Source organism: Channa argus, chromosome 4 (assembly GCF_033026475.1).
Source record: "Channa argus isolate prfri chromosome 4, Channa argus male v1.0, whole genome shotgun sequence".
Classification (NCBI taxonomy): domain Eukaryota; kingdom Metazoa; phylum Chordata; class Actinopteri; order Anabantiformes; family Channidae; genus Channa; species Channa argus.
Window position 1 is genome coordinate 27,646,776 of NC_090200.1, and position 23,498 is coordinate 27,670,273.

Here is a 23,498-nt window from a genome sequence, read left to right on the forward strand (position 1 = left end):
AGGACTCCTCTGAAGGAGGAGGACAAGATTCAGCAGCTGAGACTGGAGAGACTGAACTGACTAAGTTTTATGGAAGAAAAAAGATCTCAGCTAGAGTTTGTAAGAAGGCATGTGGGAGACTAAGAAGTCAAATTGAGATTAGACGCTACTTTTGATGCAAGTCATGAAAAACCCACCAATACTCAAGCTTCTCTGTAAAGGCAGAGGGGGAAAGGAATTCAGCAAACGCTAGAGGAAAGCCTGATGCAGTTTGCAAGAGAACTGCAATGATCTCAGGCTTACAGCCAAAGGTTCAGAGAAATGGTTTAAAGAAATCAAGTTTAATGTTCTGTAGTGGCCAATTCAAAGTCCAGGCATTACTTTAGAATTTACTTTAGAACTTTTGGCAGAAATTGAAAAGTACTGTTCACTCGTGATTCCTGTAAAACCTGTTAGAGCTTGGACAGTTTTGCAAAGAATGAAAAGAAAAGCATTGTCCTGATGTTCAAAGCTGAGTGAAACCTAAACTGGAACAGCCAAAGGGGAATCTGCTTATTTCTGGTTTATTCCCTGATTAAAATTATGTTTTTGATTACTAGGTAACTCTACCAGTTTTCACAATTTTCTGTTGATCAGTGTGAAAAAAGCCTAAATCAAGTATGATTTAAAGTTATAAAGACATAAAAGCTACACACTTTCAAGGGGGGTTAATACTTTTAAAGCACTGTTACCACTGTGTTCTACTGATGAAATCCACAGTCAGTAACCCCAGGTGGTTTGTCCTCATGGTCAGGTGTGGCCCACAGAGTGATGGTCAGTAAACTAAAAAGGACTTAATGTTGTGTTCTCTTGCTTATTTTACTGCTAGGTTTTCAACATGAGTGACAGCTGTTGTTCTGTTTCAGGTCCAGTCCCAGCTGTTCCAACTCACACACCACCAGAATCTTTGTGTGTTTTTCTGTTCCAGCTGTCAGATGAATGGATTAATGGTTTGTCTGCATGACTCAGCCTCCGCTCAAAAATGACTACGGCAGAATGAGTGTGTGTGTCTGAAGGACTGGCTGGGTGGTTGCAGTGATGTGGGGACTAATAGCAGGTTGCATAATGACAGAGCTATGGTATCACTCACTGTAGCTTTAAGTAAGCTGTGAGGAAGTGAATAGTCGAGGATACAGTTTAAGCTCATGTTACAGCTTGTGAGTGTGTGTGGGAGGTGAGGCTGGTTAAAACAGGTTCAGCTGTTTTAAGAGGTCGTATTAATAAGATCAATGTAGTGTTTTTTGTTTTGTTTTTTTTGCTTGAAACAAGAGGAACTATTAATATTTAGATTAACTACTTGTTTGGTTTTACACAGATTCCAAAGAAAAAGGAAATACAGAAAGTTCATGTCAACATCCACCTTTCAGCCAATACCTCACATTCCGAGGTCGCTTCCTTGTTGTTCTTAAGTAGCAGCAGTTGTGTTGGTTCAGTTCTGGTTTGTTCTCATAAGTTCAAAAAGGTAAAACAAAGTCTACAGCTGCTTCATGCATGCAGCCTGTGGGCCTGAACAGCAGTGCTTTAAGCTGAATGCTAACGTGTTAGCATATTGATGTTACAGAGGTTTTTCACCAAAGTCAACAACCAACCTAAAAGTTGGTTTTGCTCTGCATGTTGGACATTTGGCAGACTTTGTGCACATGTGATACTGTCTGCTGGGCTATTTAAATTTAGGGTTGGGTTTTTGGTTCCAGTTTTGCAGTTAGATCCCCAAAACTCTGGTATGAACTTCCTGAGAAAACCAGCTAAGTAGATTTAGTTCCTTTAAAAAAAAAGGTTTGTTTTGTCATATGCTTACAAGAAGAAATTTGTAGTGTGGAAATTTACAATAGTGCTTTTAAATAGCAACAACAATACTAAGAAGAACAACAACAACAACTACAACAACAATAATAGTAATAGTAGTAGTACTAGTAGTAGTAGTAGAAGTAGTAGTAGTAGTAGTAGTACCCTTTCCTCTGATAGTAGTAGTATAGTAAAGTAGTAATAGTAAAAACCAGCAGAAATATTTAGACAAACTTCCAAAATTAGGGAATGTTTCTAAAATATAAAATTTATTATCTTTAATTAATCAACCTTAATCAAACCTTTATTGTTTAAAAAAGATTATACCTGTATGGCTACTATTGGAAGTTGTAGTCAGCTGGTAGCCAAACAGTCCATGAATGAGTCAGTGTGTAAAGCATTATAAAACACAGTGGCAATTAGCCACCCCAAGTACATCTTCAGTTCTCTGTTTGAACTAATGCCATCCATCCATCAGCTATCCATCTATCCATCCATCATCTGATCCGCTTGTCCTATTTTTAGGGTGACATACAAGCTCACTCTCATTTGGGTGAGAGGCTGGCTACACCCTGGTCAGGTTGCTGGTCTATCACGGGGCGAACTATTGTTTTGCTCGATGTGATTACAATTAAACAAATGTCTCATGGTCAAGATACAGGTTGAAAGAAAGTTGGCATTTGAGGTCCATGCAAGTTATACTAGTGCGAGTATTAAAACGTGTTAAAAATGACTAATATGGCCCATAAGTAAAAAAACACAACATTTCACAATACTGAACAGACAAGTCTTGGTTGACTTTGGTTTTATCCAATCAGGACCAAGTCCTGTTGTCTCTACCTGTTTTGTCATCTAAAATTTAGGTTCTGTGAAATGTGTTTCCTCTTTTGTTATTGTGTTTTGTGAAATGGGTTGTGCTTCTGCAGGCCAACATAAATAACCTCAGAACCAATGACATTCCCATCAGCCTCAGGTTTACTCTATGTTTATCACACGTCAACATGCTATAATATCTGCTAAATATCTGTATGTTTATGTATATTAGCACGTCTGAGCATTGCCGTGCATACCATCAGCCACAGTTCCACCAGGTGCAGATCTATAATGTCACAATGGCTGGTAGGTTATTTAGTGTATTTGTTGTTGTTTTCATTTTTTATCAGTTATTTCCTAGGCGATATGAGTCTCCGAGGACAGATTTGTGTCTGTGTTTTAGTTGAGTTCATTCATCGATATTTAACATACAGTTTGGCAGGCGGAAAAACCTATTGTGCCTCCTCCTATTTGAAAGGCTACAGAGGTGGGCAGAATGAAGAAAGAGCTACCTGATTGGCAGGTTGAACTGAAGCATACGAGGTGCAGCCTCTGTCAAAGTGTACGTCTAGAAGAGCAGAGCAGCCGCTTCTGAAACGTGCTGCAGCGTACAGTACAAGCCCTGACTAGTCTCGCAGTGATCAGCTCCAGCACTGTGTGTGAGCCAGATCACGACCCACAACAATTCCTTATGAAATTGGGTTAGTTTTGTTTTCACAAGTTCACAAAGCATGGTCCACAATTACAGGTTTCTTACATTACTGATGGAAATCATTTTAACAAAATGATTCCAAATCCCTGATCTGAAATGCTATTTTTTTATTATCACATTATATTAAACTATGCCTCCATTATTTACAAATCACACAATACTGTTACAAATATATTTGTTCTTTCTGTAACCTGAACCCTCTTTCACGTGTTGTTGCTCCATTGTCCCCACCCACAGCCCTTAGTGTGTCCTGCATGTCCCTACAGCTCCAGTTGGTGTGGTCAAAGGTAAATACGGGCAGGATCATTAGTGTGGCAATAAAAGAGAGAGAGAGAGACAGAAAGAGAGAGAGAGAGAGGGGGCATGTAGGAGAGTCCAAACAACATACTGTCAGATCAGTTCCTGCAGAGTGATATCACTCAGATCCTTCCTGCATTCCTCAGACCCCCTCAACACAGCAGCATATTTTACAGCCCACAACAGGTCATGAGCTCTGTCCAAGCAAGTACATGTGTGTGTGCGTGAGAGAGAGAGTGTTTGTATGTGTGCGAGAGAGAAGACAGAAAAATAAAGGCATGAATTGTCTTTTACCCACCCAGTGCCTCCAAATGTCTGCATGATGACACTCTTGTGTTTTTATCCATCAAAGTGCCTACACAGACACAGGGTGATGCTAAACTGTGGACTTGGTTTCAGGGTTTATGTTTGGTATTAGTCTTTAAGTTTGGAAAATGGGTGAACATAATCCTGTATTGTGGTTGCTAGGTAAAAAGAAAACAAAGACAAAACAAAGCTTGATTGTGTTGTGTCTCTGCTCCAGTTTGAACATTTCTACAGAAGTGAGATTTTCTGTAGAGATTGTTGATGATGATTCTGTAATAACTGAGAAGATGGAATACATCACAATAATATAATTCTAAGTCATGGTTCCACTAAATATTTAGTTTAGACTTTGAAATAAAGACCTTTCAAACTTGGCTTCTTTCATTTCCAATCTGAGACTCGGCCTCCACTGTTTAACTGATTCAACATTTGGTTAGTCACAGCTCAGCTGGGTCCTAAATCCTCTCTGGGAATGAGCTCATAACGCCTCCAAGAAGGAGACAGGCAGGGGCCTTGGACGTAAGAGCTCTCCCTCCCCCAATATGTGTGTGGGTGTTATAAGAGGGGTGGACTTAATGAATTCATTAAGAATTGGTGTCAATTTTCAATAGCCAAGGTCCAACCAAGATTGGAAAAATCATTCAGACTTTCAGACCCAACCAATTTTTGGGGACTTCAATTTATAAAAAGACAAAGTGAGATATCACTTGGTGAGGGGAGGAAGTGGGGGCAAAACGAAATTTGCGCTACTGAGCAAAGCAAATAGGGATGAGATGTGGGGTGGGTGTCTTTTCAGATTCTTTCAGGCCATGTGAATAAGAGGGACGCAGAGGGGATGTGAGTGTGAATGGGGCAGTTCTCAGTAGCCCTGTATGTGAACGCTGCACAGTGTTGGCACAGAGATGTCATTGTCAGAGACTAACGAGCTGAGGGCCACTTTACTCTCCAGTCCCAAATGAGCATCTGTTTGACTGAATTTACTGACTGAGTTTACACTCTGAATACAAGATGACAGTGGGATGTCTGTCTGCTGTAATGTCAGTCTGTTACTGGTTTGGTGTCTTCACTGATGATCAGTCTTTTTGAGTTATTTAGCTTTCAGATGAAAAGTGTTAACGTTTCAAAGATGTCATTCAAAGGGGACTAATTATACAAATGAATTTAGATTAATTAATACTGTGTAGAAATTTTTCACTTTCTCAAAAGAGTTTGTAATTTAAAAAAAGCCAAATTAAATTGACTATGAGTCAATCTTGTAAAATAATTATAGCAGTGGTGATGGTGTTGCGGGTGTCAATACTTTTTATAGTACCTTCTGACTTCCCTACTGCATTTGTCTCGCAGAGCTTCAGCTGCAAATTTTTTTTTTTTTCTAGTAACCTAAATAATTTCCTTAAGCAGATGGGCTTTGTAAATCCTGGCAACCTTTCTCAAACAGGACAAAAAAGTGCATTAATTGGAAACATTTTCATTTGTAGATTAACAAATTTTGTAGAACTAGTGGGAACATATTTTCTTTCCTCCTCCCCTCTACAGTTTTCTCCCTATTCTGTCTGTCTGTCAGACCACAGAGATCTAAATATTTCTGCTTTCTGACTCTTTTTCTGCTTTCTTTTTGGTGATTTGAATTTTTATCTCTTTCTAGGATATAATTTTGCCCCACCCTCTTCACTCCAGTTCCTAATACACTGTGTACATCTGTTTCCTGCTAGAGAGTGACTCTCCACACTGAATGCATCAGTGACACCCGATAAAATATCTACTCATTTATTGAATCTACCCCATTGGCACATTGCAGTCTTTGTAGCCAACGAGGTTACAATAAAAGGTCAAATGCCTCTGCACACAAACCTTTTAAAAAGAATGTGAGTGGCCGTGCATGTTAATAGCACTCTGAATGTCTCTTGGAGCTGCTTCTTTAATATCACTGCAGATAAGGTTATGGGTCAAATGAAGATCTGTCTGGGGAATCAGGCACTGACCTGTAAGCTATGGATATTTAAGTGATGAAATTAGTAAATCGTAATCCCAAAAGTAAAGTGGTAAAGTAAAGTGCTGTATTTGTCACAAGGTGAATAATGAAATTACGTCAGATCGTCAGATGAATGCACAAAAGCCCTCTTTTTTTAGCAGTTTCTTGCTGTACACCTGTAAGACTGGGAGGTAAATTGTGTTACTACCCAAGTAAATGAGCAGTGGTTCATTCCAACAGCTGCCTGTTGAGTTAAGTAACATCACACTAGCCTCATTGTTAATATTGTGCAACATTCACTGTGTATAAAGTAGGGGATGTCACAGCTCTGATGTACGTATAAGTAAAAATATTTTCCAACAAATGAAAGTCCTGCATTCATCGTTTTACTTAATTTACTTACATAGGGTGTTTTATTTGTTTCCCAAAATTAGGGCGACTGTGGCACAGGAAGGTAGAGCGGTTATCCACGAATCTCTTTTTGGTTCTTGGTTCAATCCCCGGCTCCTCCAGTCACATGTTGAAGTGTCCTTGAGCAAGACACTGAACCCCAACTTAGTTGGTGATTGGCCAGCTGCATAGCAGCTGCCCCCACTTGTGTATGAGTGTGTGTGTGATTGTGAGTGTGAATGGGTAAATAAGAAGCAGTGTAAAGTGCTTTGAGTGCCAATAGGTAGAAAAGCGCTAGTGCAGAGCATTTTCTAGTCTTTATGCTAAGCTTAGCTGAATATACCTGTCTGTCTACAGTTTTCCCAACAATAGTAATCTCATGGTACTTTACATTGTTCAAAACCTTAAAACACAGTAGAGGAAACCTAACAAATCCCATTTGATCAAGGTGTGGAGAAAGAGAAAAGTAGTTAAGATCAACAGGGCAGGTTGGTGGGGCAAGAAACTACACATTAGATTGAACTGAAAAGGCTGAACAATTGTTCATGGAAGTATAATATGACTGTAGAGCAGGTATTACTGATACCATTAATAATGGCTGTAGTCCAGTCAGTCACTAAGCACAACAGTTCATCTGACACACCTGTGAATGTGGTCATTATCTAATTTGTTACACCTGACAAGTTAAAAATGTATGCTCTCAGAAAGCTCTGCTGGCTTCCTGGGCTTAAAGCCATCTGGTCCACTAGTATCCAGGAGATCCATGATTTAATTATTTTATTTTATGTTTAACCCCTATATAATAGATAAAACCATAGAGGGATTATGTGGAAATGGGGTCCTATGTTCCCTCCTACTCTATTGCATACTGAACCCCCAGACTGAAAGTGGCTCAAATGACTATAAATGAGGCAGCCATGTTGTTTGTGGTCATTTTGTGTCATTTTTTCAAATTTTGAGGGATCTATTTTTAGCCATCATGTTTCTCTTTCTGGATGTTTTTTAATTCAGGATTTTTTTCTGGTCCTTTTGTGTTTTTTAAAAGAGCTGACTTTTTAAACCAGAAAAATAAAGTCACTTCAGGCTCTGGATCTTTGTCTGAATTCTTCGGCCCTTGGGCATGTTCAGTAATCCATCCATGGGTAATGTCCCATCATAGATTTAAAGGACAACCTAGTCAGCATGAATGGCAGTTACATAATTATAAAAAAAATATACTAGCATTTTGATTTTCTTTCACTTTTTTGTAAAATTTTTATATGTGTTAAGATTTTTGAGCCTCCAGATTCTTTTCATCAGACTAATTATAAGTTAGCTCATATATGTACTTTGTATACAATCTTTTACAGTTCTTTTTTACAGGGTTGCACTTTATACTCAAACTTACAAGTAGAAGACCCAACACCCACATAGTCTCAGCAGATTAATCAGCTGAGACCAGAACAAGGAAGCTGTCTTTCACTGAAGCTGATGTTAAGTGATATGATTCTTCATAATACTATGCTATGCTTGCTCCATTTAGTTTACAATACAGTGGGGTCACTGTTATGCAAGTATTTCTGTTAGCCTTGTTCAATTTGAAGTTACGTCAATAGTCTCAATAATGATTCTAAATATAGTTACATTTAAATACCAGTAATCAAGAGAGAATCCTCCATATGTTCTGCAGAAGCCAGGATGTATCAAGAAACTAATTTGATGTAATTTGACTGTTATTTATGAAGAAACCACATACCCATACTTAAGTGCAATTTTTACTACAGATTATTTGAGAAAAAATTTAGCTGCAGCCTGAGGTGGTGCATTGTGGTGCACACATCTAGAGGAAATAGTCAGGTTTTCTATAACAAAACCAAAAAAAAAAAAAGCATCTGTGACTGTCTGTCTTATTCAAATCACTCAGATAACACATGCAAAGCACTCTATTCCATAAAAGTAACATGTAAGAACCATGTAGTTTGGTTGCTTTGCTGTGATACTCGAAAAATTTAAGTTCTGTTGCCAAAAACTCAACACTCAAATTTGGTATTTGGTATTATGTTCACAATCTATGCCCCTGGACTAAGATCATATACAAAACATGGAAAGTAGATTAGCTTTTACTGAAATCATATGCAAGAACACTTAAGTTGGATGACAATTTCAGTCTGTTGTAGTGTGGGTGTGTGTGTGACTGTGTGTGGCTTACTTTCTTTTTTTGGTTATTCAAATTGTGGATTTCCTGTGCACTCACTCAGCAGAGACTTTTACCATATAGGGATGCAACTCAGAGGAGGGGTTGTGGACAAAGGGAAGAGAAAAGAAGAACTAACAAAACTCAGTTCTCAAGTCTCAGCTTGACAGCTGATTCAGTAGAGGAGTGAAAACACGGACTGCCACAGATAGTATAGTTTAAGCCAAGTTTTTCTCCTTTTTATTGGAATGTGTGCGTATACACCGTTGTAAAACAGTGAACCATGTGTACTGCCTGGTTTTGTCTGTACCTGCTGGAAACACCAAAAGAAACAGAGCAAGACCAAATGAGACAGACAGACAAAACTATGAAATTGTAAATTAAGTGTACTCCTATGTGTAATCCTATATATTTTACCCTAGACTCGACATACTTTTTCTGTGTGGATTTGCCCCTTAACCCCAATAGTCACTTATCTTTTTATACATATGTAAATGATTAAATCGTTTTATTTTGCTAAACACCAAAGAAACTTGAACTTAAGATCAAAAAATGATATGAGACATACGTTTAGAATTTCAGATGGTATTTATACCTGGCTTTGTTAAATAACACTAGGCTCTTTTTTTATCAGATCCGACTCATATTACATTTCTAGTTACTCAGCTGTGTCCTGTGAGTTTGCTTTTTCAAACTTTAAATAGCTCTAAATGTCTTCCATTGGTTTTAGCCTTAGGTTTTTCCTGTGCAGACTGTGTTTGTTTTCAAAAATAATAAATCAACATTAAAACCAGTCGTTTTGCATTTGAGAACAGAGGGAAAATCAATAGGATTCACTGCACGAACATACAACAACTGCAAATGTCAAACCTTACAAGATCATCTGTGAAGCACAGTAGAGGTGGTGTCATGGCTTGGGCTGCATGGCTTCTTCTGAAAGAGACTCTAAAAAGATCTCTATTGACTGTATCTCAGGTGGTAGAGCAGTCATCCACCAACCACAGGGTCAGTGGTTTGGCTCCTCTGTCCTCTTTACTGTATGTTAAGGTGTCCTTGGACAAGACACTAAACCCTAAGCACGTCACATGGCAGCTACCATCAATGTGTGTGACTATGTGTGCATGGGTGGATATAAAGCAACATTTTAAATCGCTTTGGATAAAAGTGCTACATGTATATACAGTAAGCAGACAATTTGCCATTTACCAACAACTCAGGATGGTAGTGTAGCCGCAGAATGATTTCAGAGATGTTGAGAAACATTTTGTCTGCAAATTTACAAAGAAATGCATCAAATCTAGCAATCTAATCTGGCCACTATTTTGCAAAGGGTTTTGGTATTTTCTACATTTTGACGTAAAAACCTAAATGTAAAGGCTGGATGACTTAAGAAGAAAGTTTATAAACTTGTTTCATTCAGTATAGGGAAGTGTAAACGGGGAACCAGAACCCACAGCTGAACTGAATGTATGTTCAGTTTTTTTGTTATTACTATAATATGACTTGCAGATAAAGTTCCAAGAAAATTTCGACTGGCTGTAATGGAAAACAATTGAGCATAAAACACTCTATAAACTCACTTTAAGTAAATGATTATGATCGTTGATGTCAACATACAGAGAGTAAATATTTTGTGCAAGAGTACAGGGATTACGCAGGAGATAATCCTCCTTTCACAATTCTGCCTATAGGCCTATGCACCAAAGACTGCTTTTCATGTTGCATTTATAGTGTCTAACAGGACAAGTTTATTACACACTGAATTTTACACATTGGCTTTTCTCTTTGGAGAATTTTGGAACTCTTGGAGATTTTTGTTCTAGTGAGTAACATCACTTCCAATATTTTTAATATTTACAGGCTCTTGCATTAACATTGCATGCACAATAACCTGACAGAAAGTAAATGCAGTTGTCTCAGCTTGTAGAGCTACAGAATTGGAGACTGCAAGAAAAAGTGGCTTAGAGTTAGTTTACACTATGTTCAACAGATAAGTGTACAGGAATAGGGCAACTCATCATAGTATTGGTGCGTCACTGTCATATGATTCATTGTGTGTAAGATCTAGATTAGCAGTTGTTTTATGATAGGTAGTAAAAAAGCAAACGATCTACACATAGCTGCAAAATTTACAGGTGACAAGGTCAAACTGATTCACTTATTTAATCAGAATAATGGCCTAGTTGTTAACTTTGGAAATTGTACTTTTACAATAAATGCACTCCAGACTTTCTATGCTGCACACACTGATTCATTACTTGTATCCTGTTTACACCAGTGTGTTTGCTGGAAGTGATGCAAAGTGCTGCAGATGGCTGTGTGTCACCTTCACATTCAGCTGTGGCAACAATTGTGCCTCCGCTGTCTTACAGGACTTCATTACGATGCAACACACCCAGCTCACTGCACTCACACAGCAACAATCTTATGCCCTTAAAAGGTGTTTTTCAGTAGCTTGATGTTCCTGCAAAGGGCCTGTCCCAATTTGGTTGCTACTGTGCACACTCTACTGGTGAAAGGTTGGACATGTTTTTGAAATTATATTTCCTCCATGTCACCATAAATGAAAAGCTTTTGTGTAAGCTTGCATGTTTTGTGTTTTTGCAATTAAAATAAATAACAGGTAAAATAAAGTCAGATAATAGTAAATATTAGAACTGAGCATTAGAACATCAACATCTATCAGTTTAAAAACCTGGTGTCCACTAATATTCAACACATTTAAAAGTAAAGTCACTGCAAAGATGCACATTTTGGAGTAACTTTTATTTTATATACCAGTTTGTTTGGTAAAAAATGCTTAAAAATGTTTTTAGAAATCAAAAAAAGCTGGTATGCCTTTCTTCTTGTGTTTGACCCCTTTGAAAATGTATTTTGTGTTTTTAAAGACATTGTATTCTTTTTCTTTTCTTTTCCTTTTACAACAGTACTTTTAATTTACTAAGATATTTGAAACACAAGATTGAATTTATCTAATCTCCAGTACTGTTTTAACAGAACTATGTGCCACATACACATGTATTTCATGTATATGACCGTCAAGCCAAGTTTATTTGTAGATATGTATACATATACAGTATATAAATGCTCTCTTTTAAAATATGGAATTCAGTTATCACAGCACTTTGTGGTGCATGCTCCAGTAGAGGTGCCTTTTCCTTCTTTTTGTCTTTTGGAAACGCAGTATTACAATATTAAACCAGTGTTGACGCAGTGTTTTTGAACACACCTCTACCTCACATGTAGTGCGCACTCTCCCCGCCTCTCCACATAATGGACCAATCACAAAGAAGCAGGTAAACCCGTTTCTCATTTGATTGGCTGCTGTCAGTGTCCCTTTCTATTATGCAGGAAGTTTATATTTTTGCTCTTACCAGAAGCAGGATGATTAGCCTAGCTTCTATACTGTAAAGGTTAGTGGCATACCAACGCGTTTGAAAGTTCCCTAGCTTTGAGAACACTGTACATATCATACTAATCAGTGTTACAACTGAAGCCTTCAGTACAGACAATTTTGTAAGGGATACCAAAGTAATGATGTGCTTTGCTAGCTAAGCGTTAGCATCCAAGGTTCTAACCTATATGAAAGGTTATGTTATTGAACCACATTTTAATGATTTGGTATTTTCTTTAAATCTAAGAGCTAAATTGAATAAAGTTTGTGTAATTAAAGCTACAACATATAACATAAATTCGAAAATATATTTTTCGCAGAATATAATTCACTGTATAATTATATATATTGTTATTTTATAATTGTATAAAATATAATTGATTTTAAATCTACTGCTAGATTCTACACAAAAATATTTTTCTTGAAAAATACTAACATTTCTTTCTTAATCATGTAGCAATATACATATTTTAACAGAAATGAAATGCTGTAATCTGTGATAATGGGTTCTCAAGTAAATATTGCATTTTAATAGGTTATTATAGTCAGGCAAAGACTGTATAATGATTGATTCAGCTTAGCAAGGGCAATAGCTAATTTGATTGCAACACATCATACATATATGAACCAACAAGTGAAGTCATAAATTGCATGTCAAACACTAAACCCAACTTACAGTATCTTGCTTTTAAGTGTGATTTAATTTAAGTCAGCTTCTATCTCTCTCTCTCTGCCAGGCACCAGAACACATGGGTAACACTGAAAGTGTGGTGGTGCAGAAGCGGCTGGCCCGCTTCCGCCCTGAGGAGCGGCCTGTGGTTGAGGACACCTTTGACAGACTCCAGGCCAGTGCTGGGAACCTTTCAGGTTCTCCAGTAAAAACAACAGCTGGAAAGACTGTAACACTTCAGATGCTAAAGGTGTCACTATGAAGCAGCATGTGTTAATAGTACATACATGTGTCATGGCAACAATGTATTATAAACAAAAATGTCATTGTGTAACAGTGTTTGTGAAGTATGTGATTCCACTTGCTATTATTATTATAAGTGGTATAGATCCATGGTTTCACTATAATTAGTAGCTCAGGGGCGCCCTCTCGCAGTGGGTAAACGCTACTGACAAATTGTACATTGCCAGTTCATGACAGTTGTGCTTCAGGTGAGTTGGTTGCTGCAGGACTGCATACGATTATAGTTATTAATATCAGTGTGTTTATTTTATGTCTGATACCTGAAGTGGATTGAGTGGAAATACCAACAAGAAATGCTACAAGTAGTTATGGTGCATTGTTGAAGCACTAAATGGAAGATATAATAAGGAACTGTTATAGCAATTAAAAATTATATATTGCTAGTTGAAAGTCGTGCCCCACTGCACTGTGTTCCTGAGGTGAGCCAGCTGAATGACCAGTATATTTATTGTTTCTATCCAGATAATAAATGGTAGCACGGGAATAGATACAAGCCTCCTGTCCATCATTCCTCACATCAAAACTAACACAATGCAGAGTGAGAGGAGCAGGAAAGGGTTGCTAAGAGTGATATTTACCTCGGCTCAGTTACAAGTGCAAGATTTTAGCTACAGTAAATGCATTATCCAAAAGAACTATTCTAAGGTCAGAATGAGGTCTGAATGAGTAATTGAATGTCTTAAAAATCTTAATACAATCTAACTTTAAAGTCCAGTAGGAAAATGTAGTTTCATAACTAGGTACAGAAAGAGAAATATTCTTGTTGCACTGAGCAAATGTGGTTAATCTCCAATGTCTTCCATAAGTGCATCTGCGAGGAAAAGGTACTGTCTGTCAGTGTGTTGCATATTTATAATAACCACTTTTTTTTATCTCTCCTAGTCCTCAATGAACAATCTGGCATCAGAGTCCATGATTAGGAGGGTCTACCAATGCATGTGTAGTATTGACCCTGGACTGGCAGAACACAAAGCCACTGGTAAGTCAAGCAGCTCTGCTGTCTCTGGAGTGGGTCGGGAGCAGCTGATCATCTTCTTAGCCGACACCCTGCGAGGCACTGCAGAGGAACGGGCCCCTCTTGTCATGGCCATGTCCCATCAGGGAGCAGGGGCACCACGTGTTGTCACTTGTGAGCAGGTTTCAGAGGTGAGTAGAGAGGGAAACTTAGCAAATAGTGTTTAGAAATTTTTTATGGTGTTTCCTTATTCTCTGCTCTCCTGCTGTTTTATTTACACACTCCCTTCTCACTCAGCTCTCTCCATCATTCATTAACGAATGGCTTTTCTCCACAGTTCCTACAGGACCTGATCTCTGCTGTACTTCAGATTCTAGTCCACAGAGGGCGCCTGCAGGGCTGGAAGCCAGAGAAAATGGGTGATTCTTCCCTGGGTGTCAAACTTCTGGCAGAGCAGATCTGTTCTGAACTCAAACCTTTAGGTAAACAGATTTCTGAAAAAGGTTTTGGTAATGCTGAAGAAATGTGACTGTGGTTCTTTCTCTTTCCTTCACCTCACCCCACCCTGTGTCACTCCTTAGATCAGGGTGGATGTGATGTTCCCTGTCTTGAGGACTGGATCTTCAGGGTCTCTCAAGTGTCTTTGTACTTGGAGTTGCTTGTAGCTGAGGGCTTAAATGTGTCCCTGACTGGCCGGCCAGCCCCCACCCTCCTGCCACCCTGCAGGGAGACACCCTGGAAAAAGCTAAGGTGTCTGCTGGACCTTCCAACACTCATGTTTCTAGCACCACAGGTGAGTAAAATGTAATAAAAACATTGTTTACTCCTTACTTAGTTTGCCCAAAGAAACTATAGCACAATCAGTGGAAGTTTAGTCCCAAGTAGTGAGGAAAGACCAGGCAAATTTTAGCAATGAACTTTGAATATAAGCTGTTTTTAACAGGCCGAAGATACAGGGTATCATTTTTGAGGACTGCTCACGTGCTCATATAGCTCTCTTAAAAGCTGTCTTAAAACAAATCTTTGCGATGACAGCTGTCACTTTTTGTTAATTGATAATTTGCTGTGGGAATATTCTGCTGTCGGATGTCTGTAAAGTGTAACGTGTAGGATTGTTGTGCCATAGGGTCTAGTCACTAATTATTATATCAACTGGACCTGCTTTTATTTTCATAACAGAAACTTCCTGCACAGACAGCAATAAGTCAGGAAGCAAAGCATGAACTGAACACCCAGCAGCAAGTGGCAAGAAGAGGAACATATGTTTTCCACCATATTTTAGAGGCTCAGCAGTAATGTAATCAGTTCCGCCTGCCTTATTGAAATTAGTTTGTCTTTGCTTCAGACTGTTCATCAGATGTCACTGCTGTGCCCAGTGATTTAATAATAATGTGTAATATTATCAATAATAATGTACATATTTCACAATAATTCCCCAGGCAGATATCTAGTACTGTTAGAGCTGGCTGTACTGGGCCAGTAATTCATACAGAGTGTATAGTGCCGTCCTTAAATAAATGTTTCAGTATTTCTTTGAAACCAGCTGTTGTTTTTCTGGGCTATAACCTTGATAGATGTTAGTCCCTAGGCTTGGGAATACAGAAGTCACAACATTATGTGACCGACCACATAACCAACCAGAAACTACTCATTGGTGCACATGCAGCTCAGCAGTCAGCATCTGCAGTGGATGGGTCAGGTGAAAAGTTTATATTGTCAATGGTTACTGTGGTTCTTTGTGTATTAGGTGTTTTCAGTATATGCTGTTATACAGTATGTTGTTACTCCCCACTATCTTTGGATATATTCTACTTTTGACTCCACTACCTTGATTCAACAAGTCTAGCTTTTGGTTACTTTTCAGATTGAATATCAAGTTCAGCTGGATGATTCTAAGCTGCCAAACAACTGGAATAGTTGAGTCTGAAGTGGCAACTTGGTGTAAGATCAAATAGAAGATGTAGCACCCCATGGAAAAAAGGACAGCAGCAGCAAAATGCTGCCTCAGAATCTATTATCCGTTTGTGTGTATGCCCCATCATACTCAAATAATTCTCAATGTTTGAATTAAAATGTAAAATAGCAAATTGTGGGAACAGTTAATACACAAAGTTCCTCAAAAAACATCAAGAATATCAAAATTTTAGTCAACCACTAGCTTAATGAGCATTTACACTCTCTTGATATTTTTATATGATATACAGTGCGTCCAGAAAGTATTCACAGGGCTTAACTCTTTCCACATTTCACATTACAGCCTTATTTCAAAAGGGATCAAATTCATGATTTTTCTCCGAATTCTACAAACAAACCCTATAATGACAGTGTGAAAGAAGTTTGTTTAAATTCGTTCAATTTGCATTCATGGCCTTTGTCATGACACTCAAAATTGATCTCCGGCACATCCTGTTTCCACTGATCATGCTTGAGATGTTTCTACAACTTGATTGGATTCCACCTGTGGGAATTTTAGTTGACTGGACATGATTTGAAAAGGCATACATCTGTCTATATAAGGTCCCACAGTTAGCAGTTGAAGTCAGAATGCAAACCAAGCCATTAAGTCCAAGGAATTGTCTGTAGACCTCCAGCATTAAAGATCCCAATGAGCACAGTGGCCTCAATCAACCATAAATGGAAGATGTTTAAAACCACCAGGACTCTTCCTAGAGCTGTTGGGTTGGCCAAATTGACCGATCGAGAGAAAAGGGCTTTAACAGTAAAGTGCTTAATTCGTCAAACGCTCCAGCGTTTCTCTGTGGACAGAGGAGAACCTCCCAGAATAACAACCGTCTCTGCAGCACTCTACCAATAAGGCCTGTTTGGTAGGGGCCAGAAGAAAACAGCTCCTCAGAAAAAGGCACAAAAAAATGTAGAAAAAGTTAAGTGCTCTAAAGAGCAGCTGGTGGAACTTTTTCTTTTGAGTCTGAGAGAAGAACTTGTCGCTGCTGTACTTCTTTCCATCTTGTTCTGTGTCCCCTGTTTGATTTCACAGCAGGTTGCATAGCCATTTGTGTGAATGCCCATCAGACTCAATGTTGCATCTGTTTGGCAGCAGAGAATCATCCAGCTGAACTTGACATACAGTGTTTTTCTGAAAAATTGTTGAATTAACGTAGTGGAGTAAAAAGTACAATATTTTTCCATCAAATGTTGATTAAAGTTATAAAACTGGAAATACTTAATATACAATATTTTACATTAACCATCAATAATATTGCAGTGAACCATCTACTGCAGATACAGACTGGTGAGCTACAAGCCCAGCAAAATGTATTCACTGGTTGCTTATGTGATATAATGTCACAATGTCTTTCATACTTCCAAGCCTTAGGAGCTAAGTCTAATGTCTTACTTGTAGACTTTTTATATAGTACCTATTGTGGTATAAAATCTTACAGTGTTAACAGTCCATTCTTTTAGTTTGTTGTTGACAGAAGTCTATTTTGTTTGGTGAACTCACTTATTAGCCCCAGGCAGGGGCTTAAACCTTATTCTTACTTTTTTTTTATGTATTTAATGTACCACTGTTTATATTTACACATTTTTACTGTGCTACATATCAACAGCAACTCTCTGCTAATCTTTCCAGGTGCCAGACAACTACAACGCCCCGTGGAGACTTGTGTTTTCCACATGGCTGCACGGGGAGAGCTTCACCAGGATGGTGGCCAGCCTGATAAAGTGTGGCCCCACCCTGCTGCTTATCAAAGACACAAAGGGACATGTTTTTGGGGGCTTTGCCTCCCAGGCCTGGCAGATCAAACCTCAGTTCCAGGGTGAGAGACAGAACTCCCTCTGATCGATTTCACTGCACTTTCATCTGGCTTACCACCAGAAAAGGAATTTAATATTTGATGAATATCATCTCTAGTTTATCAGCTGCATTTAACAAATCTACAGAGTAAACAGTAACTTTAGCCTACATGGCTCACACCTCTGTGGCAAGTGCTATACTGTTTCTAGGAGAGCCTGACTTATAGATATTTTCATATTTAAGAGTTTTAAAGATCAGACACTTGAACTTTGTATCAGCTAAATTTAAAAGCTCATTAGCAGTCTTTTACTGACAGGCACCGGCATAAATTAGCTTTTTGGCTTCTAGTGCAATACGTACTGACGAAAGAGAAAATGATCAAGCAACTGTCGTTTTACTTTGTGGAATCTTTGAGTGCACATATTTAGGTTATACCACAAAGATATGAGGGGGCATCAATTACGCATGAAAATGAGCACTTCAATTGAAGACACTGATCCACAAACACAGTGGAGTCTTTGTGTTCTCTGGTAGATAACACTACAGTTAATAAATATTCTTGTGAAAATACATATGGTTTATGTGCAGATAAACGTGAAATAACTAACTTCCCTTAACAAAAACTGCTTACACAGTTGCTAACCCATGATAGCTTGAACTTGAACATTATCAAAATATATTGCACAATTAAAAGTGCATATTATCTGATTACTCTTGACCATCCATCCATTATCTCCACACAAATGCAAACTCTACACAAAATGGCCACTTTCAGCCGGAGACCTTTTAGCTGTGAGGCAGCAGTGCTAACCACTCTTCTACCATGCTGCCCTACTCTTGATCATCATTTTTTACAAAATGCTTAATATAGTATAATAGTGTGTCACTTACAGTATCACGTGTACTGTGTACTGTGTTTTATTTTGATGACAGGATTTTCATATTTCCAACACTGAATAAAAAAAGAATAAAACAATTTGTACAAATAACATCTATCACATAATAATGAAAAAATAATGGATTCAGTTATGCAGGAGTAAAATGTTTCATTTCTAATGGATGACCCTAAATTTAGTTCTTAAATCTGTGATATACTGCCAACTTGTTTGTGTTTGCCAGACCCCAGATCAAGACTAGCACTGATAAAAGGACACATTGAGGAAGTAATACTACTTGTTTGAATACTGGGGGCTGTCACTTGACTTTTCTCTCAGATCTTCATAATTTGTATATTTGTGTGTGTGTGCAGGTGACTCCAGATGCTTCCTGTTCACTGTGTTCCCCACTCTGAGAGTTTATACAGCAACAGGATACAATGAACACTTCATGTATCTAAACCAGAATCAGCAGACCATGCCAAACGGACTGGTTAGTTCAACAGATGAGAACTTCATTCCTGTTGCTTATGGCCTTGTGGATGGAGCAAACTTTGTTACACAGTGGTGCTTAAAAGTTTGTGACCTAAAACCTAATCAGATTTTTCCATGAGCACTAAAATCAGATAGAGGGAACCAAGATAAACAAATGAAACAAACGAGTGATTGTTTGTGACAGAGGTATGTGGACCTGTGCATTCAGTAACATGGTCCTCTTTGCAAACAATATCTTCAACTGAAAGTTGTTAGTGACTGTTTTTTAGCCTTGCATCAGATTTAGAAGGTATTTAAGTCATTTCCTTCTACAGCTTTAACTCAGGGGTGTTGTTTGGCCTGGTGAGCATCAACAACCCTTTTTTTAACTTTTTATAAACCTCCTTTGTTTGAGCCATGGCACATGTCTTCAAACTAGTATTTTCAAGATCAGACTTTTATAGTTAAGATTCAGATTTTCCTCTTTAAACAAACCAGGGCCTCCCAAACTCACACCTGTTTCTAATCCCATTCTTTCCAACTCCTCTTTGCTCCCCTTCAAATGAATAGATTATCCTAAATACACATGTATTTAAGATTGGATAATTCAGTAATTAATGTTGTTGTTTTTTTCATAGTGGTAGAAAAATAGCTAATCAAATTCCACAAAGCTAAATATGCCAGTTGAAAATAAACTGTAAAAGTTGATGTGTATGTTTTCTGGTATTCATAGGGTATGGGTGGTCAGCATGGCTACTTTGGCCTGTGGCTGGACAGTGATTTTGGCCATGGCCACAGCCGTGCACGGCCCAAATGCACCACTTATGGCAGTCCCCAGATCTCTGGAGAGGAAGATTTCACTCTGGACTCCATGGAAGTGTGGGCAATCGGAAAACCTCCTGAACCAGAAGAGGTCAGAGTACTTTTTATTTACATTTTATTTAGTTGGTACACTGGCTGCAGAGAAATGCGGGGATATATTTTTTATCTCAGTTTAGAGATTCCCCTTAACTCTTCAGCAGTTCGAATGCCCAATTCACTCCTTTTATCCATCCTGGCAAAAGCCATTCTGTTTTCCAAGAAGTTGCTTGACATAGTTCCACACACACATTTACTGGGAGACCAGATACAAGTGTAGACTAGGGGAAATACATGGAGACAGCAGCAGACACATTAAAGCACAACAACCACAAATTTTGTAGTATACAGTAAGAAGTTATAGACCCTTTGCTTTTGATTTTTTTGTCTCTCCTTTCTTCAGCAAGGTGCTCCCTGAAAACATACTGAACCTGAAAGATCCTCGTTTATATTCCAGCTTTTTTAAAAACATTATGTACAGAATATTAACGCTTACATAAACAATTTGTATTTTTGTTTGACACTTGTTTTGTGTCCCAGGGTGAGGAGGGAAAAGGCAAGAGAAGCATCCTGGATGTAGACCCAGAGCTCCAGTCCATGATGGAGATGGCGGGAAAGACGCTACACAGTCAGGGCCTCAGGGAGCCAGAGGAAGATGAGTAGCAGTGAGAGGGAACAGAGACCATATTGAGGCTCTCTGACATGTGTTGGGGAGTAGTATACACTTCGAAATCACATTTCTCTTACCTTGCCTTTGGTTTTTCATTGACTAATTTCTGCTACTCCTAAAGACACGACACAAAGTCATACTCAGGTGTATACCAATAAGCTAGTAGTAGTTCTGTGCGGCAACGGAACAGTCATGATATGAATTAGGCTCAGACTGTCTGAAAAAGTCTGAAGACCTGCTCATAAGTGGCCAGTAAAGACTGACCTGACAGATTCTCTCTCTCTCTCTTTGTCACAAACACACGCACACACAGTCAGGCCTGACTATATTTGTGAGAACATTTATTGACTTAATTCTTTCATTAGCCCCTTACCTTAACCCTGACCTAATTCCAAACCTCACCCTCCTACCAGGTCCTAACCCTCAAAAAGTACTTTGAAGTTGTGTAGTGCAGCCAAAATGTTCACAACAATGGTATCAAAATAAAGTTTGTCCACAAAAGAACTAAAGATTTGTACACACATGTGCAAACACACAGACACATACACACACACACAACTCTGAAAGCCACCAGTGTGCAAGCTTTCATCATCTCTGTGAAAGTGACCAGTGTTTCGTGGGTGTGTGGGGTGTCACACTTCATTCTAACAACCTACTCTGGTGTTTGAGAGAAAGAAAATACAATTTTTAATGAGTATTCGCGAGTAGCCTCAGTTGCCCAGAGTGCAATGCATCCACATACTTTCTGTAGTATTCACTGACTGAATTATTAGGCTGAGGAAAGTGAACACAACAAACAGTAAGCTATACTGGTAATAAAGCTATATAATTTATATATTTAAATAGTATATTGAATTATCCTTAGGGTTCAAATGGGGGTTAGGCAGGTTTGTAAACCTATTTTGAAAAAGGTAAAATGGTGAATTGCTCAGTGATTGATTATTTTAATATTACATTATGGAAGGAAATCTTCCAGTTTCACAGACCCGACATGTGTCTGTTAAACTGTTATCTGACTTTCTGAGCCACTGTATTTCTATGTGAACATGGGACTCTTGTCGAGATCCTGGCTAGTTCCATGTGAAATGCTTAGGAGATATTCAACAGCATTTCTTTATTCCGGGGATGCTTTATACTTCATCAGTCCTGTGGAAAAGCTTCATGAATATAAGAGATAAAACTGTGTGTGTCTGGGGATTTTTAATGCTTTATCATTTATAATATCATTTGTTGTTGAATGTCTACCCATAGCATTATTCTCACACTAAAATGTGTATGTGTAATAAAGGAATGCCTGTAACATGTTACTATAACACACCATTATTGTACAAGCAGATGTAAAACTTCTTATATTGTTTATTACATAAAGTCATGGATGGATTACTGAAGGACCAGAGCCTCTGAAGTTACTGTTTTATTTTTAGTTGGAAAGAGCTCAGTTAAAAGACAACCAAAAACAGGCAAACAATGACTAAAAAAATGACCAAAAAATACATAAAATATCCAAACTTAGACATCAAATGAAATGAAATGTCATAATAAACACACATATGTCAGGAAACAGACACAGAATTTCCCAAAACAAATTTACACCACAGACAGTCACAAAATGATCAAAAAGAAATGGTGGGAGGACCCGGGGCCCTTTCCCTAGTGTGTCTCCAGGGGCCAGATATACGTTATCCATCCATGCATAAAGTCAATTAAAACCAGGGATAACAAACAAATATAGTCATAAAGTTGAAATAGGCCTCTACTGAAGGCAGTGAGGCAGTTTATTAGGTCCTGGATTAAACTAAATATCTTAATCCAATGCAGAGGTGAAAATACAAAAAATACATAAAGAAGCTGATGTCATTGACCACAGTAAATCAACATGTACAGAATTGTGGCTATTTGGTTCGAAGGCAGAGTTAAAACATTCTTAATGTCTCCTATTATAATTTATGCTGTTTAATACTTCACTCTAGAGTTAAACCAGTCTGCCAACATGTAAATAACTGGTAAGGCTGCATATATTAAAGGAGGACACCTGACGGCTGTTTCACTTTTTTACTTGTGGCAAGTTGCTTGGTTAGTGTGTGTCCTAATTTAAAAAGAGCTGACATTACCAGAGAGAGGGTATAAATTGGTGTCATAAACCCAAACAAGATCTTTACTTTGACACCTGTCATTTTACTAATACAAAAACCTGCTCAAATGCCACCTGCCAAAAGATAACTCTGTATTACCCCCTACCCCCGATACACAAACTACCCCAACCTTTCCTTCCATGTCTGCTAACATGCAAATACTAAGGCAAATTGCACATGCAAATTTTATATAACCTTAAAACACTTCACACAGTGGCATGTTGGAATTGGGTGGCTTCCTAAAGAATGTTTGGACTTTCACTTTATATTTCTGTGTGACAAGTATGTTATTCTTTTAAGAGATGTGAAGCTCTTTTGAGTCTTGGGATCACCTCATTATACCAGATGTCCTTCAGCACAGTTACCCCCCATAGCCCCAAAGGGAAATGATGTAGGCTGCTTTTTTCTTCACTCCATTTATCTGACTACTTTGTTGTTACTTGCAAAAAATGACCCACAGTGTTGAGAATAATACAAACCATGTTTTATGAGAACCTCAATAAAAAGAGAATGTGATCTTTGCAACAACTTTGTAAGTCCGTGGACCAGGGGATCCACTGCTTCATTTTGAAAGCATTTTCCCATTCTTGCTTGTATAGGATTTCAGCATCTCAACAGTTTGGGGCCTCCTTTGTGGTAGTTTTCACCTTGTAATATGTGATGTAATTGATTGTGCTCAGCTGGTGACAGGTCTGAACCACAAAAGTGGTCAGTTCAGCAGCAGGACTCATTTACTACCGAGTCATGCTGTTGAACAATACATGATAAAATCCCCATATTCTGTGCATTTTTGTTTTACTAAGAAACATTCTCTAGATGATTCTGTTTTTCTGAAGGTGTTTGTATTTTCTCACAGAGTGATGAACATCAAGATCTTAACTTTTCTGGGATGTCTTTTTTTTGCTAATTTTCCCATTAGTTGTCAGATGTTCCATCAGGTGTTT

General features: G+C 38.3%; 1 protein-coding gene across 1 annotated transcript; it reads left to right on the forward strand.

Annotated features, from left to right (window-relative positions):
- The first annotated feature begins 11,783 nt into the window (after window positions 1–11,783).
- On the forward strand, window positions 11,784–23,335 carry meak7 (MTOR associated protein, eak-7 homolog). The gene is made up of 9 exons (XM_067503074.1): window positions 11,784–11,879; window positions 12,598–12,780; window positions 13,716–13,979; window positions 14,126–14,270; window positions 14,370–14,581; window positions 17,381–17,567; window positions 18,795–18,913; window positions 19,628–19,807; window positions 20,293–23,335. Exons 2-9 carry the CDS (start codon window positions 12,610–12,612, stop codon window positions 20,413–20,415), a joined length of 1,401 nt encoding a protein of 466 aa, XP_067359175.1. The 5' UTR covers window positions 11,784–11,879; window positions 12,598–12,609; the 3' UTR covers window positions 20,416–23,335.
- The last annotated feature ends 163 nt before the right edge of the window (window positions 23,336–23,498 follow it).